Genomic DNA, 15,097 nt, shown 5'->3' on the forward strand with positions numbered 1-15,097 from the left:
GTGATTGGGAGTATTAGGTTAAAGAAATTAGTTTAAAAGGAAGGGTACAGAAATTTGAGGAAATTGCACAGTGTATGATCGAAGTTATCATCAGGGATGTAGGGAGTACATAGAAGCCCAGAGCAGAATAACAAAACCTATTAAAGTTGCAGAGGATAATGGTATAAGGAATGGGCCTTAGGAACAAGGAGTCCAATACAATTGTTATAGAAGCAGGATAGAGAATTTATGATCAAGATAACTACTATAATCAGTTCCGGTATTCACTTCAATATATCTTTTTTAACATAACAAAAAACTTGCCTGTTGCTAGAAAACGATGTGTTGCTAATAGTAGCTGTGGTGAGATTTTGACCTTCATTTCACTGTCTGTTGGTTTGAAGGCAGAGAAATCTTGTTTTCTTTCACGATGTGTAATTTTCTTTTTGGTTCTGTTATCCGCTGCAGATGTGGAAGACAGTTGAAAGAGAGGAAGTGATTGGAGTTCATAAAACATGTTTACAGGACATGATGACTGGCAAGTGAATCAGGTTCTAAAAACAAGCAATTTTTTCTTAAATTAACCAAAATTTAATTAATTTTCTTTATTTAACCAGCAGAGATGCAAGCTTTCAGTTACTGTGACACAACCTATATGAACTCACTTGAGTTTATAATTAAATCGGAAAAAAGCATAGTTCTGCAGCTTAAGGAATAAAACTTAAAAGATTGCATTTCCTCAAATAGAAAGTATATTCCCATTTTATATCTTACACTTCAATATAAAGATGTAATTTTCACCTGGAGGCATGCTACAAAATAATTAGAATTGCTAATATTAGAAGTATTTGTAGCTACTGAAGTTTTCACCCCTATTTCAGAGCATTGTGTTTTACATTATTATTTGCTTTTTACCAATGCAAAGCTGCATTGCTCATTCAAAATGTTAAAAACAAACAGAAACGGCTTTGTAAGGCGTGCTCCAATCTGAAAATGGTATGAAATTTCCATCAACCCACTGTTACAGTTTTTAAATCTGGTTTTACCTCCCTCAGAAAAATGGGTTTCAGGTGCTGTAAGGGAGGAGTGCACACAGTATGGAATATAATAAAATTAACTTGTTTTCTACTTGTCTTCTAAAAGAACCAAGGCAGTTTATGGTTTACTCTCTCCATGAGTACAGTCTAGCTCATCCCACCACCTTGCAATCAGTCACACATAAAGAGTCAAAAGAGAAAGAGCTAACTACTTTTCTTTCTTAACCAATTCTGACAAAGGGTCTAGGGTCTGAACCTATTTCTTGTTCATTGATTATGCTTGACTTGATGGGTGCTTCCAACATTTTCTGTTTTATTTCAAGGTAGTTTACAGCATTTTGTTGATTTAATTATTTAACCAGGTCAATTATTTCCTTCCTTTCTCTGCCATGACAGAATCTTGCTGTCCAATCAAATTGAAGATTAATTTATTCAACAGGAATATTTAAATGCTGAACTTTCATTCACTGAAGCTATCTCATGCCGGATGCTGTAAGCAGCTAGTAAAGTTTCAAAATAGTGCAACGGATGTTCTCCCTTGACTGGTGTTGCAGCGCATGAAATGATGAGATGACTATTAATTGAATGGCAAGCAAATTTTGTTAGGAAATCTGGGACAGGAGGAAATTAAGGAACATCATGAGAAAAAGATGTTAAATTAAACAAAGTGAACACAGAAAAATCACTAAGCCAGTATGGATGTTATCGGAAGACATACTGTAATTCAGAATGTGTGGGTCTAAGTCCTACAAATTAGATACTGTGCCTATAAAAAGTATACAACCTCCTTGTAAGTTTTCATGTTTTATTGATTAACAACCTTGAATCACAGTGAATTTAATTTGGTTCTTTTTGACACTGATTAACAGAAAAAGATTTTTTTGTGTCAAAGTGAAAACAAATCACTAAGATCCTGCAGGACCTGCATTTCAAAAACAGCAAGTTCTCAAAGACAACTAATGGCCTGTTAAGGGCAGAGACATTACTTTGTTTGCTTATCCTTCCACTATACTTGGAGGAGTGTGCATGTGTTTTTGTGTGTGCGCATGCACGCACGCGCGTGTGTACGTACTTTGAGGATAAATGCAAATTATTTCTTATAGTCTAAAATATAGTTAAATTATAAGGAAATAAGAAATGTTTGCATGTCACAGTATAGACTGAGGATAAGACCAAGAACACTCACTATATAAATCAGTCTCATCCAGGATCTCTGATTTGATAATTTCTTCAATTACATCCTCTAGTGTGACAATTCCAAGCACCTCGTAAAATGGATCCCCTTCTCCTTCATTGTTCACTCTCTGTACTATTGCCAGATGAGATTTACCTACAAAGGACGAAAGGGGAAATAACAACATAAATCAATATGACACATGCAAATCTGATGGGCCGTGTTTACTTAAATATAAAAAAGCATGCTCTAGTACAAAAGTAGCACCTCCAAACTTAACTATTAACAAAATAAGTCTGTAACAGAAATATAGGCCATTAACCAGAGGAATAATCATTAGATTTAAAATGTGTTAAAACTGCATAAATTGTGAACAATACTTAAAATATAATTCTTTATATACATATAAACGCTTGAAAGCATGATTAAAAAATTAAGTACAAATATGTCTTCCTACAAGTGTTAATGATATTCACATATGCCTGTATAAACATGATCTAGATATAAATTCACCGAAGTACAGCTCAACTCGTTAGCAAGATAATAGAATTAAATTCACAATTAGCTATAAGCAAGATGAATGTTGTTTTAATAAATGCACGCGAACAGGAAACTCCATGTGATGAAAGAAAACGCAGGCATAGCTGGGGTCCATGCGAGTGCCCATAGCTACACCTTGATTTTGTAGAAAGTGTGAGGAATCAAGAGAGAAGTTTTGCCAGGCAGATGAGAGTGTTAGTGGAGAGGAACTAGTCAAGCCTTTGATCCCGAAGAAGGGGTCTAAGATTTTTCTGATGGGCTATGGACATGCATGCTTCCCAGTTCTACTGTTTCCAGGGTTGTGTTTGTAGCAGTATCTCACACCATTCAGCTCATAGGGACCAGTACTTTCATCAATGACTCAGAATCAGAATTAAAGGAAGTTGTGTTTAAAATTGTAAACGATTAAAACTAGAGAATAAAAGCAGCTGAAAGACAAAACACGCATTTTAAAACGTTAACAACACACACAAAATGCTGGAGGAACTCAGCAGGCCAGGCATCTATGGAAAAGAGTATAGTCGATGTTTCGGGCCGGGATCCTTTAGCAGGGCTTGGCCTTAAAATAGTTAATCTGAACAGGTAGTGTAAAAAGATTTTTTAAGAAGTAGTAAGGTAGTATTCATGGATTGAATGCCCACTCAGAAATCTGATGGCAGGGGGAAGAAGCTATTTCTGAATCGTTGAGTGTGTGCCTGCAAGCTCCTGTACCTCCGCCCTAATGGTAGCAATAAGAAGAGTGCATGTCCTGGATGATGGAGGTCCTTAATGATTGTCGACACCTTTTTGAGCCATTGCTCTTTTAAGATGTCTTGGATGCTGGTGAGGCTAGCTCCCATGATGTTTTCAACTTTCTACAGCTTATTTTGATCCTGTGCAGTGCCCACACCCATACTGGACAGTGATGCAGCCAGTTAGAATGCACTTCATGGTACATCTGTAGAAATTTGAGGATGTCTTTGGTGATGTACTGAATTTCCTCAAACTCCCAGAACTAAAAAAGTAAGGCAAAAGTAGATTTCAATGTGAATAAGTGCAAGGTAGTACATTTCATAAATTAAAATGGAGTATGACTGAAGTCTACGTATCATAGTGGAGCAAAGTGATTTTAGGATTAAGATTTACACAACACTTCAAATGGATAGTTTCTTAAAAAAAAGGAGTACTGGGTTTTTGGGCAATTACCACAATATATGAACAGCATAATGTACCTGAGAACTTAAATTCAACTTTAACAAAGTAGTAATTGGAGTCTGATCTTATTTTGCACTCCACAGTGTAACAAAGATTTCAGTGGAACACAGACAAAATGCTGGAGGAACTCAGCAGGCCAGCCAGCATGAAAGAAAAGAGAACAGTTGATGTTTCGGGCCAAAACCCTTCGGCAGGACTGGAGAAAAAAGCTGAGGAATAGATTTAAAAGGTAGTGGGAAGGGGAGAGAGAAACACAAGGTGATAGGTGAAACCTGAGGAGGGAGAGATGGAGTAAAGAGCTGGGAAGTTGATTAGTGAAAGAGACAGAAGGTCAAGGAAGAAAGCAAGTGGGGAGGAGCACCAGAGGGAAGTGATGGGTGGGCAAGGAGATAGGGTAAGAGAGGCAAAAGGGGATAGGAAATAGTGGGGGGAGGATGAGTCTCACCAATATACAGGAGGCCACAAAAGGAGCACCAAACATAGTATATGACCTCCAACAGACTCACAGGTAAAGTGTTGCCTCACCTGGAAGGACTGTTTAGGACCCTGAATTGTAGTGAGGGAGGTGATGTAGGGGCAGGTGTAGCACTTGTTCCGCTTGCAAGGTTATGTGCCAGGAGGGAGATCTGTGGGGGGGCGGGGGGGAGAGATGAATGAACAAGGGTGTCGTATAGAGAGCGATCCCTGCAGAAAACAGAAAGTGGTGGTGGGGGGGGAGATGTGCTTAGTGGTGGGACCTGGTTGGAGGTAGCGCCACTGATCTCCCTCCACACTAATTTCCCTCCTGGCACTTATCCCTGCAAGTCCCTCCCCACTGATCTCCCTCATGGCACTTATCCTTTCGCCACCTCCAAAGGGATGAGGACACACTTAGGTTGGAGAAACAACACTTTATATTCCGCTTGGGTAGCCTCCAACCTGATGGGATGAACATTGACTTCTCAAACTTCCCCCACCCCGCCTTCACCATTTCCCATCCCCTTTTTCCTCTCTCACCTTATCTCCTTGCCTGCCCATCGCCTACCTCTGGTGCTCCGCCCCCCCTTTTCTTTCTTCCTTGGCCTTCTGTCCCTTTCACCAATCAACTTCCCAGCTCTTTACTTCATCCCTGCCCCCTTCAGGTTTGACCTATCACCTTGTGTTTCTCTCTCTCCTTCTCCCACCTTTTAAATCTATTCCTCAGCTTTTTTCTCCAGTCCTGCCAAAGGATTTTGGTTCGAAACGTCGACTGTACTCTTTTCCTAGATGCTGCCTGGCCTGCTGAATTCCTCCAGCATTTTGTGCGTGTTGCTCAGATTTCCCACATTTGCAGAGTTTCTCATTTGTGAAAGAATTTCAGTGGGTTGCTTCCTACTGTAAATGAAACTAAATTACAAAGAACGATTCAGATGGTTTCCACTGAACTGAGGAGATTACCGGATGAATTGAGACCAACACCTCAAATTAACAGGGACTCAGTTGTTGCTATGTTAATAGAGCTCATTGCCACACATTTTAACCCACAAACAAACCATTTCAAACTAAATTTAAGATAGATTCATGCATCTTGTAAATATTTTGCAATTAGAAATCAGTTTTATAGCACAATACTCATTCACACATGCAGAATCAAATACAATACTTTAAAATTCTTAATTAATGAAAATGATTTTGTAATCTACACGAGATATTCTCAACATTACGTTACCAGATAAGGATTAAACATTAATAAACAGCTAAAACATAAAATGTGCTGTGACAGCCCCCTACATCATCATCATTTTGAAAGAGGGAAAGGATTGTCACTAATGGTGTTTTACATATTCATAAAAACCAAACTAGTTGTATTAAAATAAAATCTCAGAAATTCATTTAAGAATCCTTAACTGAGGAAACTAGAAGACATTTTTTTTTCCCCTGAACAATGGATGTTTTTTATCTGAAACAAGCACAGCCTTCTTTAAAGCTTCTGTGAATGCATTATTTCAGTCATTCATGCAAAAGTTAGCAGTTGACTGTATCAGCCCGCAATTTACAAGCTGATAGAATGGAAAAGTGTAAAGCTTGTGCATTTTTAAACTCCATTCACTGGTTATCAATTAGTTTTAATTCCAAGTTGCTGCCTAACGATAATCTGTTTTGTAGCAAAGTTCTTAGCAATTCCCATATTTTATATTCAGTTACAGTAGGTAATCATTTTCAACATCCTGGAAAAGACTACTCAAGCTCACCTTTTACAGGATGTGATAGACTTTAAGATATTTTTTCAATCTAAAAATCCATCCAATTCTTCTAAATAAAGGAAATGATCTAATACGTAAATACACCAATCGATTACATTCGTATCTCGTGCAACCAGTGATAGTTCAGACTATGATAAATTAACTTTTAAGTTATTCTTTGGACTTTGGTTAAAATTAACCCTCAGGTGGGTGGATTACAGAATGGAAGAGCTTTGGTTAGGTTCACATAAAGCACCACACTCATGTCTGAGCATTGTTTCTTTTAGTTGTTCATTGCCTTTTAAATGACAACTTCTCTGCCATTTTTATTTCAAGTTATTTTTAGTGGAAGTAGTAAGATGAACAAATGCAAAAAGCATCCTGTTATGATCAAAACCAGCTTGAAAAATGATATCACTCTCCTTTTGGGATCTTTCACTAACAAACACAAATATCAAAACTTAGGTATTAAAGATAAGTATACAAACAATACCATATTGTATTAAAACAAAACATAATTACTGCACAATTAGCCTCTCAAATGAATACAACCTCCATTTAAGTTTATTTGGACCTGAGAAATCTGCAATGAAAAAACCTTAGGAATTGTGGTACCTATTTCAGCCATAATTGACTTTTTCACCCAGTTCTCCACTGGGAATATGAGGAATATATATTACTTTTCATTATACAGAATCCCCAAAATTAAATATTGCAATGTTATGCAGGTTCACGAATGAATACCACTTTATTGCTATCCTAAAATTCCACAGCCAAGCCACCTGAAATTGGCCTTCTACTGACTTGTCATTTTATCATGCAATGCATCAAGTTAATACACAAAGCACAGAAATATAATAAAATTTCTAGAACGATTGCATTCATCTACGTTCTAAAACTTAAATTTTTGTATTCTTATGTCTTTTGAATCAAACAGCTAAGAATAGCTAACAAAAATACAAGTAGTTTTGCGTAGATACATTTTCACAATGACAGACTTGAATTTAAAATAGCTACCTGGCTTCAATTACATTTCTGAGCCCCTGTCAGAACAATTTTGTACAATAATTTGCTTTGCACATGACTGACACATAATCTATAAATCTAAAGATAATGCTACAGTTGCAATAATAATTGTGTTCTTATCATTGCACTTAGTGTTGGAAGCACCTTTAATAAACAGGCTCATCATCAAAGACCTCCATTTAACACAGACATTCTCTTGTTTCCTCTCTTCCATTGGATAGAAGATACAAAAGCCTGAAGGCTAAAATACAGTTTATACTCTACTGTTGGATATTCACTCTTAATCTCACAATTTACCTCATTATGATCTTGCACCTCATTGTTTACCTGCACTGCATTTGCTCTGTAACTGTTACCTCTTTATTCTGCATTCTTTTATTGTTCATCTCAATACACTGTGTAACGTCTCGACTTGTATGAACACTATGCAAGACCAGCTTTTCACTGTATCTTGATACATGTGACAATCATAAGCCAATTCCAATTAAAGATCATAAACATGAGATTCTGCAGATGCTGGAAATCCAGAGTAACACACACCAGGTGCTGAAGGAACACAGCAGGTCAAGCAGCATCTATGGAGGGTAATGAAGAGCAGAGGTTTTGGGATGAGACCCTTCAATCCTGATCCATTACGGACCTTCATAACCCAGGACATGTCCTCTTCTCATAGCTACAATCAAGGGAGCAGTACAGGACTCTGAAGACGTACATACAACATTTCAGGAACAGCTTCTTCCCCTCTGCCATCAGATTTCTGGCTGGACATTGAACCCATGAACACTACCTCACTACTTTTTCAAACGCAAGCACGAGGAAATCTGCAGATGCTGGAAATTCAAGCAACACACACAAAAAATGTTGGTGAACGCAGCAGGCCAGGCAGCATCTATAGGAAGAGGCACAGTTGATGTTTCAGGCCAAGACCTGTCACTACTTTTTCCTCTCTTTTTGCACTACCTATTTAATTTAATTTTTTATATTTCTTATTGCAATTTATAGTTTTCATTGTGTACTGCAATGTCCTGCTGCCACAAAACAACAAATTTCACAATATATGCCAGTGATATTAAACCTGATTCTGATGAAGAGTTTCAGCCCAAAATATTGCCTCTTTATTCCTCTCTACAGATGCTGTCAGACCTGCTGAGTTCCTCCAGAATTTTATGTGTTACTTCAATTAGAACTCTGTGGTTCTTACTCCACAAACTCTGGTGTTGTTTCATTGTTGACTAAGGGCCTATAAGATTTGACAAGATGCACTTAGTAATCTCAAGACTTGAAAACCAGTATTAGGAAATATTAACAATGAGTAAGCTGGAGATTTATTGGATGAAACTGTACTTAATCTGTACCATGATGCTCCAATACACAGGATGAAAGTGGTTAAACAGGTGATTTTATTTGACAATTCAATCTCATTAGAGGAGCTGAAATTAACTAAGCAATTACTCATCCGAAATACAGAAGTGTTAGGTGAACATTAAGAAATAGAAACAGAACATGCTGTAAATAACCTGCAAGAGGACCACAACATTGTCGTGGTTTGGAAGCTTGTATGCCTCAATGACCCAAAGAGCTATGTTAGCTGGAATCAGGGCTTTATGCTTTGGCTTTTGGTAGGGTCACCCATGCCAAACAGGTGAAAGGGTAGAGTGCAGACTAAGTGTGGTCCACTGGCTTTCCAGGCTCAGGGGTACCGATAAAACAAAATTGTTATGGAAACAGCAAAGAAGAATTCTTCTATATCTGAGTTTGATGGGATTCTTGAGTCTCCACTGGGGACTTGCATGACTGACTGTGATGAAAACCAAAAGCAAGCTACTGACATGACGAATGAACCGTCTACAGAGATGACTCGCTTCGTGACTGTGGACTCACTTTTGTGAACTTCAGTTTTGAATGTTATTTGTTTTTTATTCTGCACATTGGACATTTGACGGTCTTCGTTGTTAATGGATTCTATTTGGTTTCTTTGTTTTATGGTTGCCTACAAGAAGATGAATCTCAAGGTTGCATATAGTGTACAAAGCCTGATAATAAATGTACTTTCAAGTTTGACGAAATGAGCAAGTTAGCCTTTCCGTGGGAAGAGAAGCAGAATTAATGTTTCAGGCTGAAGACCAGTTCTCAGAACTGGGAAGGAGACAAAAGCAGCTCATTATGGTGGAAGGAGAATGAGAGAGGAGAATGAGAGAGGAGGATGTCTCTGAAAGGCCAGAGTGACCATGGAAATAAAGCTCTAAGCTTCCAGTAGGGGAAACAAAAGGTAAAAAAAAAGCTGAGCAAATACGATAGACAACTGATAAAGATAGAAATCAAGTTACTTAAATCGCAGAAGTCAGTATTAAGTTCAGAAGGCTGCAATATGCCCTGATGGAAGATGACATGCAGTTCATCAAGCAGTCATTGGGGCTTGTGTAAACTGCAGGAGGCTATAGACTGCTAGACGGGAGTGAGAGTAGGATGGAGAATTAAAGTGGCAGGCAAGAGGAAAGCTCACGATTGTGCCTGCAGACTGAATGCAGGTGCTCCACGAAACTATAATGCAATCTGGATCTGGTTGCTCTGACGTATAGGAGATCACATCCAGAGCAACACACACCAGATGCTGAAGGAACACAGTAGGTCAAGCAGCATCTATGGAGAGTAATAAAGAGCAGAGGTTTTGGGATGAGACCCTTCAATCCTGATCCATTAGGGACCTTCATAACCCAGGACATGTCCTCTCCTCATAGCTACAATCAAGGGAGCAGTACAGGACCCTGAAGACGTACATACAACATTTCAGGAACAGCTTCTTCCCCTCTGCCATCAGATTTCTGACTGGACATTGAACCCATGAACACTACATTGGAAGACACCGCAAATGATTTGCTGCATTTTTCTCATAGAATCCTTCAACAGAGTTTTCTGGAAAACAAATTAATATTTCAAAAGTGGATTTTTTTTAAAGACTAGATTCTTTTTATTATTAGTAAGGAGCTTCCTTGACATTTTCAGCGATGAATTAGAATGCTAGCGATTGGGGCTCAATTTCTGCTGCTGTCTATAAGGAGTTGCACGTTGTCCACATGGGTTTAGGTGCTTTGGTTTCTTTACACATTCCAAAGGAATATGGGCTAGTAATGTTCAGTAAATTGTTAGTGCTGGAAGCATGGTGAAACTTACAGGCTACCCCCAAGCACATCCTTGAACTGCACTGGTTGTTGTCATAAATTGTTTTTTTCACTGGATGTTTCGATGAACATGTGACAAATAAAACTAATCTTTATAAAAAGACTGATCAGTCATAGAAATAATCTCTTCAATTGATTCAATAATGTTATACGTCACTTGAGAATGATACTTGACTTTTATAATGAATGGTGTTGTCTATGTGGTTTCCCACAGACGCAGATAATCATGATTCTGATGTTTGAAGCTGCACATATTAAATTAGCTCACCATGTCCAAATCTGTGACCAAAACACACAAAAATAAAACTTATCAAAAAAGTTTAACATCTGGTTTCTCAGGAAAATTATTAGTATTTAAACATTCCTGTAAATAAGGTTGAAGTAAAATAAATCTTTCCCATTCACAGCTTGTGATCATTTGTAAGGAATTTTCCAAAGTAACTTTAAGACCACAGAGGCTAATATTAAAGTTCAAATGAACTTTCCATTCCATTATAGTGATGCTCACGAAAGTAGTTACTGCTTAATCTGATTTTTTTAAAGAACAAGTAATTGAAATGTACATCAGCATAGTTTAAATACCAGTCTGTCTGCACTGATGAATGCATCAAAAACAGACTTGCTAGATCTACACCAAATTTAGTTATCTATAACAGCAAAATATTGTTTTTAAAGAAGTTACTTTCCCATAATTTAAATCAGAAGCTATTCAATCTACATTTCTCAATGTTTAAGGAATGTCTAATAAAAACAGACAAACTATAAATACAGTCATTGGTTTCCATTCTCATCTTGAGGGCTATTCTACATCCTCTTTCCAAACTGATGTTTTGCACTAGTGTTGTGTTTTTAGCTATCTGCCAATACTCAATGCTTATCAAGCATCTTTTCCTGATTCCCATATAAAATCCTGTAACATCTGCAGTTGCAGGCGTGTTGGCAACATGCAACAAAAAACAACATTCAGCAATTGTAAAGAATAAAGAAATAAATAAAGTTAGAGGTTAAAGGATGGATGTGGAATAAAATGTATCTAAATACATTTACAACGTAAGCACATCATAAAAAGCAGTGCCTGGGGTTAAATACATTCTAATATCACTACTTAATCAGCTGCATTTCTAGAAGGAAATCATAAGCATAACATACAGTACTGTGCAAAAGTCTATATATAGACTTTTGAGCTAGGGTGCCTAAGACTTTTATACAGTGCTGCATTTGTCAACGTGGAGCAAAGAGCAAGTTTGTAAATCTGGCGGAAGCGAAGGATGCTGGGAATGGCGAAGGTGAAGCACTGTGGGAGGAGTGTCAGACAGGCAGCAGAGGGGAGCCGTGGGGAGAGGGGGGTGGTGAGGTGTGGTGTAGATATACCAAGCCCTGAGACATCAGGAAAGGTAATTTCAAACAATTGGTTTATTGGTCATTACAGAATATCTCCCCTTTCAACTACTCTTTTCCCCAACCTTGATTACTCTCTCCCTGCTTCCTTCCCACTCTCAGTCCACAATAGAGACCCATATCAGAATCAGGTTCATCATCACTCACATATGTCATGCTTTTTTCTCTGCAGCAGCACAGTGAAATACTTACAATTAATACAGTATTGTGCAAAAGTCTTACACACCTAGCTATATACGTGTGCCTAAGATTTTTGCATGCTGTAATTTTCAAATTATACACTGTAGACACAATATTCCTTTACAACAAAGGTCTTTGAATTGCTTTGAGAAGGTACAAAAAGGTATAACTCATAATATAAAACAATAAAGTATTTTTATGGAATAATGATGTGAAATTGGTACCAAATTACCTCCTAAATCTTAGTCACTTCAACACATTTGGTGTCAATACTGTGCTCAGTATACAAAACTTAAGGAATCATTACTCCAATAGATGGGTCAGGTGAATGCACAGAGAAATACAGAATGAAAAAAAATTTGCTCATTTCTTAATAATACAATAAAAATAACATACTTCTTAAAAACAACTAATGTGATAGTTATATATTTGCCAATGTTGGACACTAGGAGACAACAGTTTCAGCAACTTCCAATTAATACAGAACTCAAAGCACAGAAACAGAACTTAACAAGGTCGAGTAGACATTGATATCAATCCACAACAATCCCCTTTTATTCTTCTCACCGCTTTATAATTTGGGAAACGTCAATTTGTCACTATAAATGCAGCTAATTTGGCAAAAAGTAGGTTAAGAAACAAACACAATCAGAATATACATCACTTGTACATAAAAGTGAGGAATATGAAGGAGAAAGCCAAGAAGGTCAATATTTCAAATTTTTAAAAATAAACTGTAAATTTTGAAATCTTCAACAGGCATCTTGATTTATCGCTACAAATAGAATCAAATGATTTTGTTTGTTGGGGAAGAAATAAAAAAAATGAAAATGGCAGGGAATTTAACTCCATCAAAACTCACAAGTAAAACGTCACCAAGTATAGTCTAGAATGCCTCAAATAGTCAAGCTCGCTTTGAAGATGTACATCAGGTTTACCAGAATCAAGCTAGTGTGAGAGAGGTGGGTAAACATTAACAGTCTCAACTGGCAGGTCAGTCATTTAAGAATTCTGGAATTGAAGAGTTTCTTAAAGAAACTAATGAAAATGTTGTTATAGTTAATAATGACAGAGATTTAAACTTTTATATCAAGAGGCAACCACCCCCATATTCCTGTTGTCATGGTAAACAGAAATTTGTCCTTATAGAATTCACAAATCACTACCTGAAAACTTGAGCTATGGAATAAAATTTCTTACAGAATATGTAAACAGTACAGAAATATTTTTCCACATTTCTTGATACACGTACTAATGATGTAGTGATATAGACCATTTTCTAGACATGCATGCCTTTTCCCCCATTGGGAGTTTGGGGGGGGGGAGTGTCGCCTGTACACATGATGTAGGTAAAAATACATTCGCAGCTCATTTTCATGAGATAGTAAGGTAACCACATAGATTTCAGTTCTTAATTTTCAAGCAAATTTATTCAAATAGGAACAAAGATAAGAATGAAGAGATATAACAAGACTAGACAATGGGGTGACCCGTTGGGTGCACCCTTTGAGAGAAGGGTAGTGCAGTCTGATGTGACCAGAGTGAACATTAAATTTTCCTAAATGCTATTGGTATCGCTTTGCTTTAGAAACTGAAGTAGAAAACCTCAGTTTATTAAAGAAGAAGGACACATAGCAAAGCAAATATAGCTCCTCCTCATTTAACGAAGGACACTTTTGATGGCATCATTTCTGGTTTATGTGCCATCCTTGTGCCTCTCGTCATTCTGGAGATGTGCAGTCCTTTCATCCCTCGTCTCTTCATCTCTTCTGCTGTTTGTTGTCATCCTGGAGACAAGCATGCCTCTCCTTCTCTGTCTCTTCTTCCCTCATCATTTTTTTGTCCTGACTCTTTGATCCTGGAGTCGTGCGGCCCTGGCCTCATCCGATTCTTGTTCTCTCCCGCTCCTTGCCACTTCTCGACAACATTTAGTGTCATCTCTTGACCATAATGTCCCCCATCCCTCTCCACGCCGCATAATTAGGCTGACCATTTTTTTTTACCCTAATGCTGGGTAGAAGATACGAAGCACTAACACCAAAGGATGCTGATTATTCTTTATATAAAAGTTGCAGGTCCCCCTCCTGTCTTCTCCTATCATTTTGGATCTCCCCCTCCCCCTCCCACTATCAAATCTCTGACTAGCTCTTCTTTCAGTTAGTCCTGACGAAGGGTCTCGGCCCGAAACATCGACTGTACCTCCTCCTAGAGATACTGCCTGGCCTGCTGCGTTCACCAGCAACTTTTATGTGTGTTGCTTGAATTTCCAGCATCTGCAGATTTCCTCGTGTTTGCGTTGATTATTCTTGATGATGTGGTTGGCGCTCTCCTAAATGGATGTGATATCGTCACCGCTGTCCTTTGACTACAGCAAAGGGTTTTATGGGAGTCTCGAAGTACGTCATTACAATAAGATTTAATTATCTCTTATTGATGGGTGATAGTTAGATCTGTCCCAATCCTGCACATGCTGATGGTGATTAGCAGAATGTGACCCCTCGAAATAAAGCTGCCCTGCCCTTTTGCTCCAGTTGGTGTCGCTGCTGAGGCTGGCTGTGTGCATGCGTCCCGATTTCCATGATGGCGGATCGGCTCTTGGGTTAAAAGAGAGCCCGTTGATTTTTGCAAATGAGCAATTTTATATGAATATGTAACCCTGAACTTTGCCTATATTCTGTAAGTTAGCGCATTTTAGTTCGATTTAGCCCAAAAAATGCCGCTGTAATGCACCGTTTGCGCTAATTGCAGGTCACAAACAGACAAACAGAGCATGAGAGTTTTAGTAGTATATAGATATAATATTCTATAATAATTTTGTCTAGCTAAATCTCTTTGGATGGAACAATATTGCAATTTTAATACAGGCCTATGACATCCTAAGCAAAACTGAAGTATTTGAAATTTCAAGTTATTTATATTTATCTTTCTTTCAGATGTATTAAGATTTTTCCATTCTTATTTGATTGGTATAGCTCAGCACTTCAGGGTACTAACTATTGACAACTGTTTAACTGTCTCAGCAATGCTCATCCAGATTACGGATTACATGAAAGCATGTGATATAAAGGAGACATTCAATTTGTCCACAACTTAAATATTTTACATTAGGTCAGGTCACTCGTCTGAGTGCTACTGGTACCATGTAACCCAGCACTACCTGTCGCGTGGTCGGGTGGTTGGTGACTAAAC

General features: G+C 37.9%; 1 protein-coding gene across 1 annotated transcript in view; it reads right to left on the reverse strand.

The window, feature by feature from the left end:
* LOC140185575 (metal transporter CNNM2-like) overlaps window positions 1–15,097 on the reverse strand; it is a 149,992-nt gene that overhangs the window by 37,518 nt on the left and 97,377 nt on the right. Inside the window, exons 2-3 of the mRNA XM_072238929.1 lie at window positions 2,203–2,346; window positions 304–441 (exon numbers count right to left, since the gene is read on the reverse strand). Coding sequence (XP_072095030.1) covers window positions 304–441; window positions 2,203–2,346 — 282 coding nt within the window. The remainder of the gene's footprint in view (window positions 1–303; window positions 442–2,202; window positions 2,347–15,097) is intronic.

This window comes from Mobula birostris, chromosome 21 (genome assembly GCF_030028105.1).
Source record: "Mobula birostris isolate sMobBir1 chromosome 21, sMobBir1.hap1, whole genome shotgun sequence".
Classification (NCBI taxonomy): domain Eukaryota; kingdom Metazoa; phylum Chordata; class Chondrichthyes; order Myliobatiformes; family Myliobatidae; genus Mobula; species Mobula birostris.